The sequence below is a fragment of the Babylonia areolata genome, chromosome 8 (genome assembly GCF_041734735.1).
Source record: "Babylonia areolata isolate BAREFJ2019XMU chromosome 8, ASM4173473v1, whole genome shotgun sequence".
Lineage (NCBI taxonomy): Eukaryota > Metazoa > Mollusca > Gastropoda > Neogastropoda > Buccinidae > Babylonia > Babylonia areolata.
The window spans coordinates 3,544,200-3,569,199 of record NC_134883.1 but is presented as its reverse complement, the minus strand read 5'-3'; the positions used below and the strand labels follow the sequence as shown (position 1 = coordinate 3,569,199).

The 25,000-nt window shown below is 44.5% G+C and overlaps 1 protein-coding gene across 1 annotated transcript in view; it reads right to left on the bottom strand.

Annotated features, from left to right (window-relative positions):
- LOC143285005 (atrial natriuretic peptide receptor 1-like) overlaps nucleotides 1-25,000 on the bottom strand; it is a 173,140-nt gene that overhangs the window by 49,837 nt on the left and 98,303 nt on the right. The window contains exon 6 of the mRNA XM_076592173.1: nucleotides 13,219-13,303. Coding sequence (XP_076448288.1) covers nucleotides 13,219-13,303 — 85 coding nt within the window. The remainder of the gene's footprint in view (nucleotides 1-13,218; nucleotides 13,304-25,000) is intronic.

Sequence of the window (25,000 nt, the reverse complement as noted above, 5' to 3'; positions counted from 1 at the left end):
AGGTAAGAGGGCGAAGGTGGACAGGTAAGAGGTCAAGGGTGGACAGGTAAGAGGTCGAGGGTGGACAGGAGGTCAAGGGTGGACAGGTAAGAGGGTGAGGGTGGACAGGTAAGAGGTCAAGGGTGGACAGGTAAGAGGGCGAGGGTAGACAGGTAAGAGGTCAAGGGTGGACAGGTAAGAGGTCAAGTGTGGACAGGTAAGAGGGTGAGGGTGGACAGGTAAGAGGTCAAGGGTGAACAGGTAGGAGGGCGAGGGTGGACAGGTAAGAGGGCGAGGGTGGACAGGTAAGAGGGCATTGGTGGACAGGTAGATGAACATATTGTGCCTGAAAAAAAGCGGGAAAAGATGGGTAGGTATGTCAATGTGATCGGTCTGCAAAAGGCAAGGATGGATATGCTGGTCAACATGTTGTGTCTGCAAAAAAAGGGACAAGCATGGACAGGTAGGCCACTTGGTGTATCTGCAAATAAATGCAAGGATGGATAGGGTAGGTAGGTCAACCTGTTGTTTCTAAAAAAAAAAAAGGCAAAGATAGTCAGGTAGGTCAACCTGTAGTGTCGACAAAAAGGCAGGGACAGACAGGAAGGTCAACATGTTGTGTTTGCTGAAAAAAAGGGGACAAGTATGGATAGGTAGGCCACCTTGATGTGTCTCAAAAGAACGGCAAAGGTGAATAGGTAGGCCACCTTAATGTGTCTCAAAAGAACGGCAAAGGTAAATAGGTAGGTCACCTTGATGTGTCTCAAAAGAACGGCAAAGGTGAATAGGTAGGTCACTGGGAAGGCAAGGTGTGAATGCAGGGAATGTTTTTACCATGTCTGGTTATGTCAGTTTACACAGCGCAGAACTTTGCGAGTTCGACTGACGGTCGGTCATCTAACATAAAAACTGGCGATCTCATTGCCCACCTTAATTAATGTGTTGTCAGTGGACTGCTCTGCGGATGTTCCCATCCCGAATATAGCTAAGCTACCAAGCAGCTAACTGGCTTGCTGTTGTTTTGCGTTGTATTTGTGAGCAGAACTATGCTGTACTATGCTGATGCAGCTTTAAACAGTGTGGTATGAGACTTTATTTTTTGTGCAGCTCAGTTTCCAGCATGTTTTTCTGCTGCCAAGAAAAGCTGGCGTATGTACGTGTGCATATGCATGACTATGTGCGTTTGTGCGCGCGCGCGCGCGTGTGTGTAAAGGGGAGAGAGAGAGAGAGAGAGAGAGAGAGAGAGAGAGAGAGAGAGAGAGAGAGAGAGCGCCCTGGAAAACAATATAATGTGCGTTCGTCTTTAACCACCACCAGGTGTTCTGTCACCACCTGATAAACGACCGCAATAACCATGATAAATGACCGCACAGCACAATCAAATCACAGCTCATGCCGCATCCTTCTGTTTATTTTTATTTTATTTTATTTTATTTCATCTATTTCTCTCATTTCATTATTTAGGGCCTGGACTTCTGCAAGTGAAGTGTGCAGCACGGGCCAGTGAGTACAACGAAGACGAAACACAGGAAGACATCGGGTACAGCAGAGGGGAAAATCGATCTCCTGACACGCAAGAGCTCAGCAAAGGGGGAGGCCACGAAAGGGGTGAAATCCCGCCTGTTGATAAAAGCGATGTCCTTTAGACCCCCACGGATTTGTCATGTCAAACGCTCCTGCTTTCAGAAGTCGAATATTCAAGGGTGTGATTACCACCTCTCTGTCTGACGACAGACAAATGGAAAGAAAATGAATAAAACAGAGAGAGAGAGAGAGAGAGAGAGAGAGAGAGAGAGAGAGAGAGGAGAAAAAAAAGACATTGGCCGTTAGAATATATTGATACTTTGGATTTTGTTTTGTTTTGTTTTGTTTCATAAAAGAGGACAAACAAGGAACAGAAGAGACAGTGTTTCACCAGAAAGGCAATAAACAGAAGGGCAAGGCGAAAGTAAGCTATCAGATTGATGTGTATCCATTCCCCGTTCCTAGGACACCGTACCCCAATCTAACTTTTGCACTGCCTGCACCGAAAAGCGAAAGGAAACAAGTATTTTTGCAGAAGCAATTGCGATACAGGATATAACCATCAGACAAATGTGATCCCACTGACCTCAAGAATTCCTCTCTGTCTTTCGGACAGTAGCAACAGACAGTTGTACCCGATTCCCGTCAGTAACAGGGACCAACAGACAGTTGTACCCGATTCCCGTCAGTAACAGGGACCAACAGACAGTTGTACCCGATTCCCGTCAGTAAGAGGGACCAACAGACAGTTGTACCCGATTCCCGTCAGTAACAGGGATCAACAGACAGTTGTACCCGATTCCCGTCAGTAAGAGGGACCAACAGACAGTTGTACCCGATTCCCGTCAGTAACAGGGACCAACAGACAGTTGTACCCGATTCCCGTCAGTAATAGGGACCAACAGCTTCTGATATCGAACTTCTTCCTACCTTTTTTTTTGTGCTGAAGAATGCACAATAGACAAAATTAATGTATATTGCAAGCACACACACACACACACACACACACACACACACACACACACAGAAGATGGCACGCTAACGCGCTCACACACACACACACACACACACACACACACACACACACACACACACACAGAGGTGTGCGGGTGGGTCACCCGACAGTAGTACTATGCTAATTGCTATGTTACCTGTTACCTTACCTTGTTGCTCTTGATATTGTTATAGGTCTTGTTTGAAGATCGGTCTCACGTTCTTCCTTCTTTTCCCTCTTCCCCTTTTCTTTCTCTTTCATTCTTTGTTTCTATTTCTTTAGGTTTTTTTTTCTTAAACTTTCTCTTTTTTTTCTTGAATGATTGTACGTTATTGAAATGAACAACTAGTTTACGAGATGTGTGTGGGTGTGGGGGTGGTCGGCGACGGGGGAAGGGAGATTTTCTTTCACTCTTTCTCTCCCGTCCCCCTCCCTCTGTCTCCGCTCATAATAATTATAAGTGTGAAAAAAAAATCAGAAATCAGCGGCATTGTCGAGTGGGGAGTACTTCCCTTATTGCCTGACTAATGACCTCAACTTTCCGCACCCCTCCTCCCCCACACCCCACACACATACCGCTGCCAAATCATCATCCCGCCACACCAGCTCACGTCCGCTTTCTGAGAGAGGGAGGTGGAAGGGGGGGGGGGGGGGGGGGGGGGGGGGGGGGGGGGTGTTAGGAAAAGAGACCTGTCAGTGTGTGGGGGGCACTGCGCAGTAAGATCAGCGAGGGTGAACGATCTGGCGTCTGCAACTAACGCTGGGGGAAATCCAGCCCCGGACTCCAGACAGTTCAGGAAAAACAAACAAACAACAACAACAACAAAACAACAACAAAATACAAAACAAAAATCAATGTTCGGAGGCCTGTCATTGTGGAACAATACACAATACGAACAGCGAAGCAGGGTCAAAGGTCAGGCGTCTGACACACACTGGGCAAAATCGATCTCAGGACACGCATCCACTCGACAAAGGGGAAGCCAGGAAAAGGAAAGGGTGAAAAAAAATCTGTCTGCTGGTAAAAATTCAATTCTTCGCACCCGAACGGCGTTTATGTCATGTCAAACCCTTTGGCATTCGGGCCAAATATCAATGACGTAAGTACCGCCTCTCTACAGACCGGAATTCCACGCAACAGATTTGCAAATGGGGGATAACCCGGGAAAAGGGAGAAAACGCTTTAGACCCTCACAGATTTGTCATGTCAAAAGCTTTTGTATGCACAGATTATTAAATATTCAAGGAAATGATTACGGCCTCCAGGATTTTCAATGGGGGTTCCGCTCGCAGTTCTGACCTCCATATGTACCCTTTGAAGTGCCTGCACTAAAAATGCAGCGGCTGAACCCAACTGACATCAGTTCACTAAAAGTTTCCAATCTCACACAGTATCGGCCCAGACAAAATGGAATGAAATGCGCACGTGCACGCACCTGCATTAATTCACACACACACACACACACAGACACACACACACACACACAGACGGACAGACAGGCAGACACACACACACACACATGCCACGAAGCAACAGAGCAGCAAGAGCCAAAGATCAGGCGTTTGACACATTGGGGGAATATCGATCTTCTGACACGCAACAGCTCAGCCAGGGAAAAGCCATGAAAGGGAGAAAAATCCCGCTCGCTGGTGAGAGTGATGTTCCTTGGACCCGGGCGGATTTGTCATGTCAAAACGTTTCGCAATCAGGTCAGATATCAGGGACATAATTACCGCGCCTGCCTCAAGATTAGAATATTCATGAGGGAAAGAGTCGGGCGGGGAAAGAAGAAGAACAGGAAGAAGGAGAAAAAGAAAGAAGAAAAAGAACGAAAGAAAAAGAAAAACCCACCACCACCACCACAAACCGCAGCTTTTTAATCATGCATTGCGTGCATATTGATCGAGCTACAAGTCCATACTATTCGTGAATTCAACAGGGAGGGTTTTTATTTTAATCTCCAGAAATGACATTTAAACTAAATATGGGCTGACATTTGAATTTCTTTCTATGACAACGTACTATTGACAAAGGTGATACTTTAAACAGGCTGACGTTGATTGGAGGTTTTAAAATAAATCACGCCCGTTTGGAGGAGCAGCGAAAAGGAGAAGATCCACAGAATTAGGAAAAGGTATCTCGCATACGCTGCTTCACCGTGGTGAACATCAAGTGAAGTGAAAGAACCGTTTAAACACGAGGGAAAGACCTTTCACTGAGGTTATGGACAGTCATTGAATTCTCACACACACACACACACACACATATATATATATATATATATATATATATATGTGTGTGTGTGTGTGTGTGTGTGTGTGTTTATCCATGTGTAATTCAACACTCATTTTTCGTCTTCTTTTTTCTGTGTGTGTTTGTCAGACATGAACAGAGGAATTTTGCAGACACAAGGAAAAGCAATGACTGCAACGGTTTGAAATGGAATTCAGCTTTCCGTTTGGAATCTGTGACGACGAGTGTGAGTCCCTCGGTTTTTTAATCATGACAAGAGATTCATTTTATTCACAATCTGGATGTCAAGAATGCAATCAATCCTTCGGTGGAGTTATCAAGGATCCATGTGATGGGTGAAATGGTATTGGAGGAGAGCTGGGTGTCATTTACGAGCGACTGGGACAGAATGAGATCTGATCTGGTCTGACCACATCACCAGTCTTCGTGGCGAAGTGGACAAAGTCACTCTGACGACTGGGAGAATGTGGGTACGAGGCATAGCATTTTTGTTTGTTTTTGTAACCTACAGTGTGCCATAAGTTCAAAAGGAAAAAAAACTTTGATCATATAATCGAGTATCATCCACTTCAGAGGTGCGCCTGGTTTTTTAAAAATTAAATTTTTTTTTAAAATATAAATTCCTATTAAGTTTACGCCAGGGTATATTGTGAGCGAAAGAAAACAGCACTGTGCCAGTATGGTCCCAAACTGAAATAGATCTCCACAGCAGTATCAACAGCTTTATGAATCATAATCAATTAAACGAGAAATGGCCACAGAAGCTGTGCCCCTTCATTTGGTCCTTTCATAGAAACAGGGGTTTCCATTTATTTCCCTCCAATTTTTAATGTCTGGGGTTGGTCGATGTTAAAATCTTTGGTGCTGAGAACTCAAGGAGACAATTATTCTGAGGCTGAGGAAAAAAGAACGTGGATGTGTCTCTGTTAGGATGAATCTGGAATCTGGTGATGTGTCTCTGTTAGGATGAATCTGGAATCTGGTGATGTGTCTCTGTTAGGATGAATCTGGTGATGTGTCTCTGTTAGGATGAATCTGGTGATGTGTCTCTGTTAGGATGAATCTGGAATCTGGTGATGTGTCTCTGTTAGGATGAATCTGGTGATGTGTCTCTGTTAGGATGAATCTGGAATCTGGTGATGTGTCTCTGTTAGGATGAATCTGGAATCTGGTGATGTGTCTCTGTTAGGATGAATCTGGAATCTGGTGATGCGTCTCTGTTAAGATGAATCTGGAATCTGGTGATGTGTCTCTGTTAGGATGAATCTGGTGATGTGTCTCTGTTAGGATGAATCTGGAATCTGGTGATGCGTCTCTGTTAGGATGAATCTGGAATCTGGTGATGTGTCTCTGTTAGGATGAATCTGGTGATGTGTCTCTGTTAGGATGAATCTGGAATCTGGTGATGTGTCTCTGTTAGGATGAATCTGGTGATGTGTCTCTGTTAGGATGAATCTGGAATCTGGTGATGTGTCTCTGTTAGGATGAATCTGGAATCTGGTGATGTGTCTCTGTTAGGATGAATCTGGAATCTGGTGATGTGTCTCTGTTAGGATGAATCTGGAATCTGGTGATGTGTCTCTGTTAGGATGATCCATGATCCATGTGATGGGTGAAATGGTATTGGAGGAGAGCTGGGTGTCATTTACGAGCGACTGGGACAGAATGAGATCTGATCTGGTCTGACCACATCACCAGTCTTCGTGGCGAAGTGGACAGTCACTCTGACGACTGGGAGAATGTGGGTACGAGGCATAGCATTTTTGTTTGTTTTTGTAACCTACAGTGTGCCATAAGTTCAAAAGGAAAAAAACTTTGATCATATAATCGAGTATCATCCACTTCAGAGGTGCGCCTGGTTTATTTTATTTTATTTTTATTTTTTTAAATATAAATTCCTATTAAGTTTACGCCAGGGTATATTGTGAGCGAAAGAAAACTGCACTGTGCCAGTATGGTCCCAAACTGAAATAGATCTCCACAGCAGTATCAACGGCTTTATGAATCATAATCAATTAAACGAGAAATGGCCACAGAAGCTGTGCCCCTTCATTTGGTCCTTTCATAGAAACAGGGGTTTCCATTTATTTCCCTCCAATTTTTAATGTCTGGGGTTGGTCGATGTTAAAATCTTTGGTGCTGAGAACTCAAGGAGACAATCATTCTGGGGCTGAGGAAAAAAGAACGTGGATGTGTCCGTGTTATGAGGAATCTGGAATCTGGTGATGTGTCTCTGTTAGGATGAATCTGGAATCTGGTGATGCGTCTCTGTTAGGATGAATCTGGAATCTGGTGATGTGTCTCTGTTAGGATGAATCTGGTGATGCGTCTCTGTTAGGATGAATCTGGTGATGTGTCTCTGTTAGGATGAATCTGGTGATGCGTCTCTGTTAGGATGAATCTGGTGATGTGTCTCTGTTAGGATGAATCTGGAATCTGGTGATGTGTCTCTTTTAGGATGAATCTGGTGATGCGTCTCTGTTAGGATGAATCTGGAATCTGGTGATGCGTCTCTGTTAGGATGAATCTGGAATCTGGTGATGTGTCTCTGTTAGGATGAATCTGGAATCTGGTGATGTGTCTCTGTTAGGATGAATCTGGAATCTGGTGATGTGTCTCTGTTAGGATGAATCTGGAATCTGGTGATGTGTCTCTGTTAGGATGAATCTGGAATCTGGTGATGCGTCTCTGTTAGGATGAATCTGGAATCTGGTGATGCGTCTCTGTTAGGATGAATCTGGTGATGTGTCTCTGTTAGGATGAATCTGGAATCTGGTGATGTGTCTCTGTTAGATGAATCTGGAATCTGGTGATGCGTCTCTGTTAGGATGAATCTGGAATCTGGTGATGCGTCTCTGTTAAGATGAATCTGGAATCTGGTGATGTGTCTCTGTTAGGATGAATCTGGTGATGTGTCTCTGTTAGGATGAATCTGGAATCTGGTGATGCGTCTCTGTTAGGATGAATCTGGAATCTGGTGATGCGTCTCTGTTAGGATGAATCTGGAATCTGGTGATGCGTCTCTGTTAAGATGAATCTGGAATCTGGTGATGTGTCTCTGTTAGGATGAATCTGGTGATGTGTCTCTGTTAGGATGAATCTGGAATCTGGTGATGTGTCTCTGTTAGGATGAATCTGGAATCTGGTGATGCGTCTCTGTTAGGATGAATCTGGAATCTGGTGATGTGTCTCTGTTAGGATGAATCTGGAATCTGGTGATGCGTCTCTGTTAGGATGAATCTGGAATCTGGTGATGTGTCTCTGTTAGGATGAATCTGGAATCTGGTGATGTGTCTCTGTTAGGATGAATCTGGAATCTGGTGATGCGTCTCTGTTAGGATGAATCTGGAATCTGGTGATGCGTCTCTGTTAGGATGAATGTGGAGTCTGGTGAAGGTGGAATCAGTGCTATGAGAATAAAGCTAATGAAAGGGCATGGAAGACTGGGACAGGAAAAGAAACACGTGAGCAAAGGTCAGGTCATAGATCCGATAATGCCTCATTTATGAATGAGAAAAAAACAATTATTGCATCAGTGATCAAACAACCTTTTTCGGTCGGTCTCTCTGCCCAACGCTCATCATCATGCACATGTGCTCGTCAGAGAAACGGCACACAGGAGGGAATCTGTATGATAAATGGTAAAAACACACACACACACACACACACACACACACACACACACACACAAACCCCGAAGATGAAACGGAACAAGAAGTGAGGGGCAACAAATGAAAAAGGCAAAAACACACCGACAGTGTTATCATCACGGCAACAGTGTTATCATCACGGCAACAAACGACGACACGGATGAAGGTAAATCTCCCCTGAAATCCTTGTTAATGTCTTGTCCATTTTAATATAACATTCACAGAAAGAAACTCAGTGGGAAAGCCAAACTGAACGAAACAGTTTTTAGAGAAATTAATATTCTTCCTGGTAGGATGGCATTCTCTTTTTTTTTTCCTTTTTTTTTTGCAGTCTGTAGTCCAAATAACGATGGCAATGACATCACAATAACGATTTATCCGTGCGACTGTTTCAGCATTCAGAACTTCACCCCCCATTTCGGTAATCACCGAGGAGAATAACATATAAAAAAAGGTAGAGAAAAAGGGATTGGCAGGAAAGGTACAGCAGAACGACGACGATCAACGCAGGGAACAGCGTGGAAACAAACACATTTGTGAATGTCAAGCGTTCAGCTGAAGTGCCGCGCGTTCGACGCTAAGCGGCACGACACAGGACGTGACCGGGTCAGGAGCTAAAAGAACACGGTGACGATCAGAGTAAATACCAGGCAAAGGATTACGTACCTCTGAGGTGACGAGGAGGGAATGAGACTGAAGACACGTTGGGGGGGGGTGCGGGTGGGGGGGGGGGAGAAGGGCCGAGGGTGCGAGGAGTGCACAGGGGGGGGGGGGGGGGGGGGGGGGTGTCGGTGTAGAGCAAAGGAGGAAGGATGGGGGACAGGGTCAAGGGAATGACGGCGTGCAGTTTGTTTGCCGTGTGTGCTGCCGTGGTACAGCCTGTATTTCAATGGCTAGTTTTTGCACAGTGAAAATTCAAGTATGCTTCATGGTGTCACGGTGTATGTAGTCTATATTCGAGTGGGTTGTTTTGGACAGTGTCCGTTTTGAAGCGTATGGCAGTGGTATTTGTGAAGCATAGGGCAGTAATATTTTAAAGCCTAGGACAGTGATATTTGTGAACCATATGGCAGTGCTATTTTAAAGCCTAGGACAGTGATATTTGTAAAGCGTATGACTAACATTTTTGAAGCGGATGACAGTGACACTTGAAAAAGAGTAGGACAATGTTTTACAGCGCAGGAGAGTGACACATGTGAAGCGTAGGACAGTGACATTTGTAAAGCGTACAAATGTTTAAGTGTCATTTCCCCAGGTCAACAAACCATGCAAAAAGGAGGCCTTCTGTTGTATTTCCTTCTTAAATGTTTAGCTGTGTTAAAAAAAACAACAAACGACCACCCTCAAATCCTTTACTGATTTTTTCTCGGCTGTGTTCTAGTTTTTTAAAATGATGTCGAACTCATTCTATTTGTGATCAAAGCTGTTTTTTTTCTCCACTTGTTTGAGAAACTGAAGAATACAAAATGTGTTGATGATAAAACAGTCACGTGAAGACGACCAAAGTAAAAAAAAAAAAAGAAAAGAAAAAAAAGAAAGAAAAAAAAAAGGGAAAAAAAGAAATCTGCAAATGAAATGTGGATTGGGATTGCGGATCAGGGGGGCGAAGGGTGCTATCACTTTCAAGTGACGTGGCACCCTTGACAGGTAGTGACTTCATGTAGAGCTCCACCGGAAATGAGGAGGGGGCGCCACTTGGCAGGCGCAACCCGGACAGCCGAACTGGACTGGGAGAGGCCGTCTCGTTGGCAACGAAATGAACCCGTCATTCAGCCTGTCCTCTCCTTCAGTGGAGCCCGTGTTGTTTCTCTCTCTCTCTCTCTCTCTCTCTCTGTCTGTCTGTCTGTCTCTCTCCCCCCCTCTCTCTCTCTTATTCTTTTTCTCGTTTTCCTTCCCTCCTGCTGCATCTTCTTGACATCAGAGGTGGTACACGTGCATCACAGGTGGTGGTGGCGGTCGTGGCACTTGCATGCAATTTCAGTTCATTTCAGTTTCTTGGTGCGGTTAGTGATCATGACCTCTGCGCATGAAGAGCGACAATAACAACATTTGAATTTGTATTTCTATTTTATCACAACAAATTTCTCTGTGTGAAATTCGGGCTGCTCTCCCCAGGGACAGCGCGTCGCTACACTACAGCGCCACCCATTTTTTGGGTATTTTTTCCTGCGTGTAGTTTTATTCATTTTTCCTATCGAAGTGGATTTCTCTACAGAATTACGCCCGAACAACCCTTTTGTTGCCGTGGGTTCTTTTACGTGCGCTAAGTACATGCTGCACTCGGGACCTCGGTTTATTGTCTCATCCGAATGACTAGCGTCCAAACCACCACTCAAGGTCTAGTGAAGGGGGAGAAAATATCGACGGCTGAGCCATGATTCGAACCAGCGCGCTCAGATTCTCCCGCTTCCTAGGCGGACGCGTTACCTCTAGGCCATCACTCCACTTTTGACCGAGGGCAACTGACAAACATTTTTGCTTTTTCAAAAGGCTTTGTATAGAAATCGTTCTGTATATCTGTCAATATGTCTGTTTGTCTGTAAGGCAGTTTTCCACGAACAGTCGCTGGACAGAGAATCAGTTTCCCGCTTTGAAAGAGTACGTACAGTTTCTGGGATCGACAGTCAACCGAAATCTCTCTCTCTCTGTTTCCCTCTCTCTCTGTCCATTCCCTTCTCTCTTTCGGACAGAGACAAAGACACACACACACACGAATGTCAAAAGAATCTAATAACAGCTCATAAGCTGATCGACTGGTCTACAATCCATCCATCTTTTCCAAGATCTTGGGTCATCTGATTTACGGTGGCAGTCGATTTCCCGCACTTCATATTCTGACTGTATATTGCTCTACTCCATCTGTTACTGTCCTGCCTGAAAGCAAAATTAACAACAACCCCCCTTCACCCTCCTCTCAGAAAAGAAAAGAACCCCCCCCCTCCCCTCCAGCAAAACAACAACAACAACAACAAAACAACAACAACAAAAACAGGCGCTGCTTTTCCCTGTTTCAAGTCCACGACAGACGCGCTAACTGAATCTGATCGTCTGACATTTGTTGCTGTATTTTTCTAAAATCTTTGGGGTTTCTGTTGTTCGTTTTTTTTTTTTGTTTCGAGATGTCAACAACAACAACAACAAAAAGAGGTGGAGAAAAGAATAACAAACCACAAACTGGCCATGAAATATTTTGGTACATGGGAATGCATATGCAGTCATTATTGTATTTTGTTTTAATGTCTATGATGTTTCGTTATTGTCTAATCAGCTTTCACATGAACAAAAAACAAAAATTGGCGAATGAAACTTTAATGAAGATGGAGAAAGTTTAAAGAGTTTTACTTCTCTCTCTCTCTCTTTAAGTAGCATTGTGTAGTGCATGCAATGACATATATAATGTAGTTTTGTGTAGTGTAGACCCTGTTTCAGGGCGGGAACTGGATGAAAAAAAGCGCGCCAGTGCTTATCTATTATCCTCGATAATAAAGAATTCGTCTTGTCTTGTCTTCTCTCTCTCTCTCTCTCTCTCTCTCTCTCTCTCTCTATATATATATATATATATATATATATATACATAAATACATACATACATATACGAACTTACATCTGTCAGACGATAATATGTCATTAAAAACTTCTTTTCTTCTTGTTTTTCCCAGTTCTCATGGGAGTCACATCCCCCCCCCCCCCCCCACCCCACCCCCAGTATCTGTCTTTCTGAGCCCGGACGTTGACACATCTTGCATGCCCCGAGAGGCCGTGACAGGACGGGAGAAGGGAAATAATGCATTATTCTTTGTTCGTCCTCTGTTGCTGATAGTATGGGATCTCCTCGTCAGTCAATGCTATGGAGATGCTGAGGATAGTTCTCAGCCCCGAATGGTTTTTTTGTGTGTGTGTGTGTGTGCTTTTTTCTCTTCTCTTCCCCTTCAATCTCTCTCTCTCTCTCTATGTATTGCCCAACCACCTTAAAAAATCATTGCCTTTCCCACCTTATGCCATAATGTGTAATGTAAATCGTTCATTTTATTGGAACTGTTTGTCAAATATATATGGTTGACTGAGAACCTTCCTCACCCTCCATCCCCCATTCTGGTGTGTAGTGCGGTGTGTGTTGTGTGTGTTTGTTTCTTGCATTTTGTTCATTTTTTTTCTATGCATTTTACTAACACCATGCTAGTGCCTGTATGATATGTGTGTGTGTGTGTGTGTGTGTGTGTGTGTGTGTGTGTGTGTGTGTGTGGGTGTGTGTGTTTTGATATATGTATAGTTTTGCCTCTGTTATGTATCTCCACTAACACCATGCTTTCATTTTATTAAATATTGTGTAGTGTAGACCCTATTCAGGGTGGGGACTGGATGTAAAAAAGCACACCAGTGCTTATCTATTATCCTCGAAATAAAGAATTTGTCTTGTCTTGTCTCTCTCTCTCTGTCTCTGTCTCTCTGACTCTCTCTGTCCGTGTGTCACTGTCCTTATTTCATCGTTCGACAAACAATGAGCTCCTCCCCCTCTCACACACACATACACACACATACCCCACAATAAAAAGAACCACGATGTTACCCACGCTAGACAGGGGTAGAAAGGGGTAAGCGACAGAAAGAGAGAAAGAGAGAGAGAGGGAGGAAGAGACAGACATACAGAAAGAGAGAGAAAGAGAGAGAAAGAGAGAGGCAGACAGACAGACAGAGGCACAGATGAAACCATAGGGAGACGAGGAACAGACAAAACTGACCAACATACAACACGTTGTCCAGGTCTTCACACACACACACACACACACACACACACACACACACACACACTTCCTTACCTGTAGATGAACAAAGCGGCGATAAGGACGATGAGGATGACGGACCCCAACACGATGATGACGATGCCATACTCCGGGAAAGGCTCTGCCCAAACAAGCAAAAAACAAAATAAAATAAATCAAAGAGTTGCGCGGATTCCTCACCCCGAAAAACAAAAACAACCACCAAAAACAACCTGAACGCGGAAAAGCTTAAACACCCATCAACCACCCACCCCACCTTTATTTTATTTTATTTTTTAATCTATCTTTATTTTTGCTTTTCGTCAGTTCACAGCAGAGTGCTTTGCAATGTTGATGCGGGGGGGAAATTATCATACCGATTACTTTTTTATGACGTTGACCGGAGAAAAGAACACCCCAGAGCAAACACCATCCAATGGCGGCGTCCTTTCCTTCTCGTCAGTGCTCGTTTACACTGTGGAGGGGAGGGGAGGGGAGGGGAGGGGGGAGCGAAGGGGGGAAGGTAGTGGGGGCAAAACTCCCCCCCCCTCCCCCCCCCCACCTTTCCCCACAATCATCGGCAGCTCTCCCGCCTTTACTTCCTTCGGTTGTGCATCACGTTACCATGCACACCGCGGATAGAATTCTCTCCTGCCCCCCCCCCCACCCCCCCTCAGCCCCCCCCACCAACCCCTCCCTCCCCTCCCCTCCACCCCACCCCCCGAAATAATAACCACCTGCAAATGCGGCAAGTGTTGGAATTCAAATTTGCATGTCAAGCATTTGTTTGGTTGTTGTTGTTGCTTTTCTTCCCTCGTCAGATCAGTTATAACCACGAGAAACAGAATTATCATTCAACGATGGGAATTGTCGCCAATAATTGAACCAATGGCCAAGGGACATGATAATAATAATACGTCTATAATTATATGCCATGTAGTGAGTACGCACACACTAACACGCACACATACGCGCGCATGCGCACACGTATGCACACACGCACGCACACAAACACTCGCACACAGACAGACAGACAGACAGACACACACACACACACACACACACACACACACACACACACACACACACACATCAGTGATTGGGTCGGAAGACAGAAACGAGAAACCAGCGAGGAAAAAGAAAAAGAAGAGCTACAGAAAAACAACAACAGATTACTGAAGCTGAATTTCCAGAAGACAGGGATATTATATAATTACTATAAAAACACTCGCAGAACCCCAGCGGGGCTGAGAGGTTGTAACAGCATTGTCCAGGCACCAGGAAACCAGCAGACGAACAGCCGCTAATTCCTAGGACTTCAGTGGTCGAGGACGAGGAGCTGAACGATGTGTATACCGCCTAACACATGGCCATGCTTGCCCGTAAAACCATGACTTTCATCGCTCTCCAGTGGTACATGACTTCCAGCCATTTGTGGACAAAGATGTCTACCGGCGTGTATACGTGTATACATACATGCACGCGAGAAGAAGAAGAAGAAGACAAAGTAGAATTTGTAGAAGAAGAAAAAGAAGAAGGAGGAGGAGAAGAAGAAGAAGAAGAAGAAGAAGAAGAAGAAGAAGAAGAAGAAGAAGAAGAAGAAGAAGAAGAAGAAGAAGAAGAAGAAGAAGAAGAAGAAGAAGAAGAAGAATTTGTAGGAGAAGAAGAAGAAGACGAAGAAGAAGAAGAAGAAGAAGAAGAAGAAGAAGAAGAAGAAGAAACGAATCCAAAAATCGTTTTAGACGATCGGTTTTGTTTTGTTTTACTGGCCATTTTTCGTGGGGAAGGGGACCATGGTTTTCTTAACCACGATGTGCTCCAAGGGCATGATAATGCAAGCGTGACCTAAAGGCACTTGCAGAAGAACTGACTCCAGATATGAGGCTGTATTGGACAGCGACACGGAAAGGACGGCCCACAAGTGTAGCTGGGACTCTGCAAGTCCTATGACCCTGTCAGGCTGACGGGAACAGCCACGGCAGAGGGCTCACAAAAGTTTCCGTTTTCTTTTGTTGTTGTTGTTTTTCCCCTGCGCAGAGTGTGACAGAGACAGAGATGGCGATTTCTGCACTGGCTTCTTCAGCCCGAACACACGTTGCCCAGGAGCCAGTTGCATTGCTCGGACGGAAGAGCCCAGTATGGTCGTAACCTGCTACTAACTGTGTGTAGCATGGGACTGACCAATGGCGTACTTCTGTCAACGTAGGCATTTAGTCACGTGTAACTGTCAAAAAGTTAGAACCAAGCAATGCAACTGGCTCCTGATGACTAATGGAAGTCAGCAGCACAACCTTGCAAAAGATGAGGGTGTTTATTGTCTGTATCTTTGATCTGTTGCGTGTAAACCTTTTTGCACTCTTTATTATGTACCCGAATCATACAAGCTGAAGGGTGGATCGTGCGATGTACAACTGGCCTTGCCTTGTGACCTTCAGTTGCAGCTGTGTACGTTGATCATCAAATGTTTGATATTACTTGGGATTTTAGCTTGGGTTCGTATCTGTATGTATATATATATATATATATATATATATATATATATATATATATATATATATATATACAGACAGCTAGCACATTCGTGGTTTGAAACCAGGTTATATTTCAAGCGCCATTATCTCATTTCCTGGCTTCAGTTAAAATAATCTATGGCTGTCAACAGTCCCGGGCGCATGTGGTGGGACGCTGTGTGGAGTCAGAACGGGTGGTTCACGGTGGGTTATGTCACGGCATTTCCAACAAAGGAGAGCCCAAACCTGGGCAACACGTAATTGATGCGACTAATTCAATTATTCCACATCGTTACTTTCACTTGCGTCCTATCAAAGAGGAATGAATCGAGTCTGCTATGACTTTATTTCTGCCTGCACGCCCCTCTCTCTCTTTTGTCTGGTTTTCGTGGATCACAACTACACGCCCATGCTTTCATCCAACTTAGTCTGGCCCGCTGGTTACTTGCAACTTCTTTAACTTAATACAAAGTTGGGGATAGGTTTGATGTCTAATTCAATCATTACAAATGTGTAGGCAAATGAAAGTGGGTCCATTGTTTAATTCAATCATGTCAGCTCACGGAAATTACGAAGCAACGTAACAGCAAAATGGCTAAGAGAAGAAAAGAGACCATCTGTTAAGAGTAAAACCTTTATCAGAACAGTCTATCGAAATTGGTCGAGCGTGGACAGCTTGTTTTCTTTCTGATATTTTTGATGACAATCAAAATCAAGTTATTTTCATATTCAGGGATGAAAGCAAGAGAAAAACAGTCCTTTTGTTAGTTCACTTGTGATATATTAAAAAAAAAAAATCCAAGCTTTTTATGTATTGAGTATAACTTCAAAATGTAGTGTATAAGATGAGAAAGATCAGTTTAAAGCAAATTAACTCCCCTAGCATTAATTACAGAGTAATTTCCCTTTTTTACTATCTGTACCAAAACGTTTGCAAAATAAATAAAACTTCCATGCTTAGCAAAAGAAGTTCCTGTTTGAACAAAAAATGATAATAATGACTGCTCTAGTTGTTGGGTCAGAATATCAGATCAAAGTGCCAAGTTTAGAGAATACAAAAAAAAAAATATATATCTAACAGTAAATGCAGTTTGCATATAATTAGGCTTCATTCTTTATTTTTTTTGTGCCCATCCCAGAAGTGCAATATTGTTTTAAACAAGATGACTGGAAAGAACTGAATTTTTCCTATTTTTATGCCAAATTTGGTGTCAACTGACAAAGTAGTTGCAGAGAAAATGTCAATGTTAAAGTTTACCACGGACACACAGACACACAAACACACACACAGACAACCGAACACCGGGTTAAAACATAGACTCACTTTGTTTACACAAGTGAGTCAAAAACCTTGTCTTAGGACTTCACAAATGCTGAAAGGTTGTCCGCTTTCAGTGCAGGCACACAGTTGATCGTCTGCTTCTCCCTGTTTCCGAACTGCCAGTGCCGTTATTCCCACTGAAGGGAAGGAATTCTGTTTAATGTCCCGTCACACATATCGGTGATTGAAGATATTTTAACAAAGTATTTATGAATACATTTGAGTATTATCGGTTAGAAGGGGTGGGAGATGTGAATGAATGAAGGGTTGGGGGAAACTGGGCAAATGAGGGTGAAATGAGGGTGAAATCTAAAAAAAAATTCTAAATACAATTACAGGAAATAACTTCAAGGACTTCGTAAAAGAGAAGTCGTTAAACTGACAAGCGAAACAACTGATAATGAATGCAAAAAGTCAAAAACATCAACGTTCTTAGTCACTTGTGAAGACACATTTTCGTGTACATAAGGCTTCACCAGGCTACAGTCAAAAATGATATGCTTAATTGTCAGGCTACTAAAGCATATGCACTTGACATTAGAACAATACTTGGTCCGTAATGAATTTGATAATAGTCTGAGAGCCAAACTCAGAACTGGTCTGCTAATGGACCAAAGTCTGAGAGTCAACTGACGAGGTTTTAGACTTGAATTCAAGCACCTATAAAAGTCTCTTTCTAGTATATTGCTTATTTCCTTGTATGACTATCAGTGCCGTCATTCCCACTGAAACCAGCTATTTCTGTGCTGGTTCTTGTCGCTGACACCATAGCTTTCAATTCGATATTCTTTGTTGTCATAAAAAAACTACGATGCACAGTTCGAAGGCGATAAAACCGAGTGAGCGACTGTTCCAAGTTCACAACCAAAAGCTACGGAGAAGGCAAGTTCGAACCTGGGAATCGACATCACTTCATCTCCACTGTGTGTGTGTGTGTGTGTGTGTGTGTGTGTGCGGGCGTGCGCGCGCGCGTGTGTGCGTGAGTGCGTACGTGTGTGTATGTATGTGTGTGTGCGTGCGTGCGTGTGTATGCATTTGTGACATGGAGTGGGACGCGGAGAAGGAATTTTGAAGGGAGTTGGATGAACTAAGATCTCTTGCCGGAGGCAGTCTGTTTGTCGTACCAGTTGACCACCGTTTCACCTAGAGTGGGGGAGCACAGCATTCGCTCTTCTCTACTCTTACGGGGACACGACAAAAAGAAAAAAAACGAATGACTTTCCGGGGAACTTATGACCCGAGGCAACTGGAAGCCAAAAGCCTTAAATCAATAAAGAACACAGGAATCCACTCCGGCACCCTCTCCGTTCGTGACACGGTGTCACCTGGACCCGTCCAGATTCTGGCCCCCAGGTCTACCAGCAGATGTGATCTGGCCCCCCAACGTGTGGCAATTTCTGCCACGGGGGGTAGAAGGAAAGTGTCTGGAGTGCAACGGACTACCGTCTGCTCCTTGGAAAACGCGGGGATTGGAGAGGTTGTAGTAATTTCATTTTACCTTCCGCCTTTGCGACAACATCTCCGTTGTTGGAAGGTGGAGAAATGAGGTGGTAGGGTTGACGTGTGGATGGAGAGATGTGTGGTTGAGAACGAAGAGGGTTGGGCCATGGGATAAGGGCCTCTTTCTGTGTGCAGTAGGTTGGCAAGTAAATATGTTTCGCTAAAGGACAGTCCATTGCGACACATCACCTATCACGTTAAGAGGAGAGAACTCCGGAGATGTGTTTTACGGATATATGGTGAGCTTTTCCATCACACTGCTTTCATGAATCATCAGTAGTCGCACGGGGATATAACAACTTGCCGCGTTCATTTCATCTCGTCATCGATCTGTTCACGCTAAATCACACCTTTACTCTGTTAATTAGTTGTTAACTATTAGATACCTGACGACCTGATTTGCTTAAAAATGACACAGTGAGTTATTGTTGAAAAATTGCCTGCCAAATCTCTCTCTCTCTCTCTCTCTCTCTCTCTCTCACGCACACAAACACACACACACACACGCAACGCATACATTTGCGCGCTCGCCCAATAACAGTATCATCTCAGCTTTTGAGGAAAAAGTAGCCTCATTAAAACATGTTTCAGCTGTCTCAAGCCAATGCATGCATCGATTGAGCGCCGCAATATTCGACAGAGACCCATTTTTCTCCAGTCAACAAATCAGAAACTAGGAGAACGGGTGAAAATTATGTTTGTTTTGGAGAACATTTTTGGAATTGATAGTTCACATTCTCGCCAGCTTTGTGAGCTGGGAAATTCAAATTCAGCCAACATATCGACTTGACTAATCAGCAGTGTCGTCTTTTTCTCTCCACAACTTGGTGAGACACAGACATTCGTATTTCTACCGACCCTGTACCGAGGCATCAAACCATAGTACAGCTAAAGAAGAAACGCACAACAGGTCAATGAAAAACCTAACCTTTTTTTTAAAAAATTTTTTAAAGAAAGAATAATTGTACTAATTAAATTTTGTGCAACACAGAGACAGACAGACAAACAGACAGAGACAGACCCACAGGCAGACAGAAAGAGAGTGGTGGAGAGGAAAAGAGAAAGAGAGACATACATGCAAAAAGCAGAGAAATACAGAGAGAGAGAGAGAGAGAGAGAGAGAGAGAGAGAGAGAGACAGACAGACAGACAGACAGACAGACAGACAGGGATCAGAGAGAGGCACACAGAGAAACAGAGACAGAGACTGAAAGACGGACAAACATACGTACAGAGACAGACAGAGAGACTTACAGACAGACGCACACACAGACAGACAGACAGACACACAGACAAGAGAGCAATGCGCTGTCGATTAAAGCGACATTTTCTCCTTTTTTTTTAAATAAATACGCCAGTTGATTCCTACCCCCCACCCTACCCGACCCCCACACACCCCCACCCCCTTCATGCTTCACCCCACTCCCGGCAGCAGGCCAGGATAGGCCAGACCAGGCCAGGCCACAGACAGGACCAATGGTGGATCAATCAGGAGGGAGGCAAGGAGACCCCACCCCGCACCCCCTCACACACACCCCGTCCCCTACCTACCAGCAGTCAGAGAAAAGAAACCAATGAATACACTTGACCTGGATTCCTTCACCCGAAAATCAGACATCATGGACATCATCTCAGTGCGTGGATAAAGGAGAAGAGGGAGGGGGGAGGAGGGGGGGGAGGAGGAGGAAAAAATGATCGCGATCAAATGGTGGTATAGATGGATACTGGAGATAGAGAGAGAGAGAGGGAGAGAGAAAAGGAAGGAAGGAAAGAGAGAGAGAGAGAGAGAGAGAGAGAGAGAGAGAGAGAGAGAGAGCGTAGCGATGAAGGCAAACAGATAGACAAACAGACAGGCGGACGCATAAAGACATAGAAAAGGAAATTGAGAGAAAGCGACAAAGTGAGACTGGTGTCGTGTACAGAGAAAGGAGCGGTGGGTGGGTGAGGGGGGCGGGGTTGGGTGGGTGAGGGGGGCAGAGAAAGAGTGTTTGCATATTTCTTCTGTCATTGCTGCTGTGTTCATATGTCAGGTGATCGGTATGAGAGCAAACCCGGCGCTTCCATTCATGGGGAAATGTCTGGGTTTGTTCCAAGGTACCTTTTATTTACCTGTGTGCTAGCTGAATTGGTAACGTAAGCAGCACTGGCTTGAAGTTATGTACCTTGTGTGTGGAGAGAGTTACCACTCTTTACTATTTTGTTAAACTCTCCACTATGATCAAATTCTAGCCCAGATAGTCAGGACAGCTGTTGCCTCCTCTGCTGTTCTGATGGTGGTAGCCGGACACGAATAACATACATACACACACACATATGTTGGTCAGCGAAGGTTCGTCATTTCACTGTGATAAGAGTGGAGTATGGCTGCCTACATGACGGGGTAAATAAACAAAACGGTCATACACTTAAAATGTTAAATGTTACATCTTTGTCTGAGCGTGTAGGTATGCGTGCCTGAAACCTGATTGAATGACACAGGAAACGAATGATAAGCGCCCAATGGCAGCCGTCAGTCGGCTCTACCCAGGTAGGCAGCCTGTTGTGTAAATGACGCCGTGTTTGTAAAGTGTTTAGAGCTTGGTCTCCGACCGAGGATAGGCGCTATATAAGTATCCATATCAATCAATCAATAAGATCGATGTCTTAGTTGAGGTCACCGTTTAGCTTTGCTAAGATTTCTTCCTCTTGGAACTGCTTTACTTTTGTTTTGATATAATCAATGACACCACTGAAAAAAAAAGCACAAAAAAGTAACAGCACTCCAGACTCTTGCCACAGTAAACTGTGTGTGTGTGTGTGTGTGTGTGTGGAGGGGGAGTGCATCCACTATCAATCTAAGGCGACAGGCAGCAATGAATACACTTAACACGGGTCCTGTCACGGGGAGGTAAAAACACCAGGAATGATGACTAGACCCACACACACACATACACGCGTACGTACACATGCACATACACAGACACGCACAAACACAAAACACACACACACACACACACACACACACACACACAGAGTTGGAAAGAAATAAAAGAAACAAATAACATGAACTGCCTTGCCGATGTGGCGAAGTGGCAGGGTCGCGGAAACACGACTGGAAGGTCATAGGCTCGAACAAAGTCAGGGGCAGGGGTGTGTGTGTGTGTGATGGGTGGGGGTGGGGGGGGGGCCGGTTGGGGGGGGGGGGGCGTGGTGGCGGTGATAGTGGTGGTGGATGTGGTAAGCGCGTGCGTGCGCGAGTGTGTTAATGTGCGTGACTGTGTGAACCTGTGAGTGCGCACGTGTGTGTGTGTGTGTGTGTGTGTGTGTGTGTGTGTGTGTGTGTGTGTGTATGCTGGCATGCACTTGTGAAACGCTTAAGCCCAGAACGAAGTGCGCTATGGACTGGAATGGAAAGACAAGGACCACACACAAATAAGTATTCTTTTCCTGGATGCAACTTGTTACTTTTTTAAATTATTTTTTTTATCTAATCAACATTGCATGTATCCGTATTTCACGGGACATTTGTTGACAGCGGGGGTGGATATCATGAAAAGAAGCACAGGAAACAGCATTGCTAAGTCTCCTTATGACTGAACTGATCTCTACAGCAACATCCTCATCATCTGCACCCGTCATCATGAGTATAAATCCTCATGATTATAAATAGATTGCAGAAAAGGGTGCCCCCAAATCCCCAAGATTATAAATGCAGAAAAGGGCGTCGTAAACCCCATGGTTATAAATGCAGAAAAGGACGTCGTAAACCTCATGATTAAAAATACAGAAAAGGACGTCGTAAACCTCATGATTATAAATACAGAAAAGGACGTCGTAAACCTCATGATTATAAATACAGAAAAGGACGTCGTAAACCTCATGATTATAAATACAGAAAAGGACGTCGTAAACCTCATGATTAAAAATACAGAAAAGGGTGTCCTAAACCTCATGATTATAAATACAGAAAAGGACGTCGTAAACCTTCATGATTATAAATACAGAAAAGGACGTCGTAAACCTTCATGATTATAAATACAGAAAAGGACGTCGTAAACCTTCATGGTTATAAATACAGAAAAGGACGTCGTAAACCTCATGATTATCAATACAGAAAAGGACGTCGTAAACCTTCATGATTATAAATACAGAAAAGGACGTCGTAAACCTCATGATTATAAATACAGAAAAGGACGTCGTAAACCTCATGATTAAAAATACAGAAAAGGGTGTCCTAAACCTCATGATTATAAATACAGAAAAGGACGTCGTAAACCTTCATGATTATAAATGCAGAAAAGGACGTCGTAAACCTTCATGATTATAAATACAGAAAAGGACGTCGTAAACCTCATGATTATAAATACAGAAAAGGACGTCGTAAACCTCATGATTATAAATACAGAAAAGGACGTCGTAAACCTCATGATTATAAATACAGAAAAGGACGTCGTAAACCTCATGATTATAAATGCAGAAAAGGGTGTCTCAAACCTCATGATTATAAATGCAGAAAAGGACGTCGTAAACCTTCATGATTATAAATACAGAAAAGGGTGTCGTAAACCTCATGATTAAAAATGCAGAAAAGGGTGTCCTAAACCCTTATCATTATAAATGCAGAAAAGGGTGTCCTAAACCCTTATGATTATAAACGCAAGAAAAGGGTGTCCAATATCATCATAATCTGAACGCAGAAAAGGGTTCTCATACCCTCATGATTACAAAGACGCAAAAGGGTGTCGTATACCCCTTCTTAAGTCCTGCTCTCATGCTGACCCCAGTTCCGTCCCCACCCCCCACCCCCCACCCAGACCCCCCCACCATCCCCACTTCCAATGTCTGTGATGAGCTCCTGTCAGTCTTCCATGTCTCCTTCAGGGGAGTCGTCGCTCAGTCTGGCTCCGTGACTAAACGATTCTCGTCTTCTTTACTGGCGGGGAGGAGGAGAGGGTGTGTGTGGGGGTGTCGGGGCGTAGTAGGTGGTGTCCTCCCTGCCTTGAACAGTGAGCACTGGAAGCTGCCTTAGTGACTCAGCATCAGTGCAGGGGAGTTTCGTCTGGCGGGTACGGCAAAGAAAGCAGCTTGTAGCTGTCAGATACCTGGTCAGAGACATTCGGATCCAGTTTTGGACAGACACGTACCAACACGTTATCTGTCTCACTGCTCGGCCTACGTAGTAGACTTGCACGACTCAATCGAGACGGGGATAAACGAAATCCATAAAATGAAGTAGCGGGGGTGAACAGACAGACGCTCAACCCCCCCGCACCGCCCCCCCCCCGCCCCCCACACCTCCCCCCACACCCCCCCTTCCTCCCAAAGCCGCCTTCTACTCAACGGAGCAGCATGTGAACGGCGTGGATGGAGCCGGTGTCCCTGGCAAGGAGCACCCCCCCCCCCCCCCACGGTCAGTCTGTGGGCACAGTAATGAATACACTTCATTAACATCGATCCGCTCATCGGCGCAGGAAATACCTTGGATGAGATGGAGAGCGAGAGCGAGAGAGGGTGACAGAAAGAGAGAGAGAGGGGGAGGAGAGACAGAGAGACAGAGAGAGAGGAAGGGGGAAGAGAGAGAGAGAGAGAGAGAGAGAGAGAGAGAGAGAGAGAGAGAGAGAGAGAGAGAGAGGGGGGGGGGGGGGAGAATGGGGCGACGACGAAATGCATTGATTTACGGTATGATCGTCGCAATCAAGAAACCTTCAGTCAGTCGCCTTCCATGAAATCGTGTAACTTATAGTCTGACCGAACACACAGAGCCACCCGCAGCTGAAAACCCATCATAACGACACCCTCAGTCTGAAAACCCATCAAAACGACACCCTCAGTCTGAAATAAATCAAACAATGTTGGAACTTCAATTTTAATGAGAACATTACAGATACCGAACTAAACGCAAGTAGTGCCCAGTCACCGTTAAAATAACGCCAATATGAAAACATTCAGGAACTGAAAAAAAAAACCAAAACAGCCTCTGGCATAGCATCGTAAACAGTCATGATGGTGCCTGAAGATAAATGTTTATACCTGATCTCATGCACACCCCACTTTCTCAAGGAGGCGTCACTGCGTTCGGACAAATCCATATACGCTACACCACATCGGCTGGGCAGATGCCTGACAGCAGCATAACCCAACGCGCTTGTCAGGCCTTGAGTGCATGCTTATATATTTGTGCACCTATCAGAGCGGATTTCGTTTTACATAATTTTGCGATCTGTTGCCATGGGTTCTTTTTCAGTGCGCCACATACTTGCTGCACACGGGACATCGGTTTATCGTCTCATCCGAAAGACTAGACGCTCAGTTTGATTCTCCAGTCAAACTTAGGAGAAAGGGCGAGAGCGGGATTCGAACCCACACCCTCACGGACTGTCTGTATTGGCAGCTGAGTGTCTTAACCATTCTGCCAGCTTCCATCCCAGTGCTCAGAAGATGTTTGATACTGACAGCCTCGTTGCACGGCCACACACCAGTGATCTTCATTCATCCATCAAAACTCAGGAATACATCTGAAAAAAGCGACC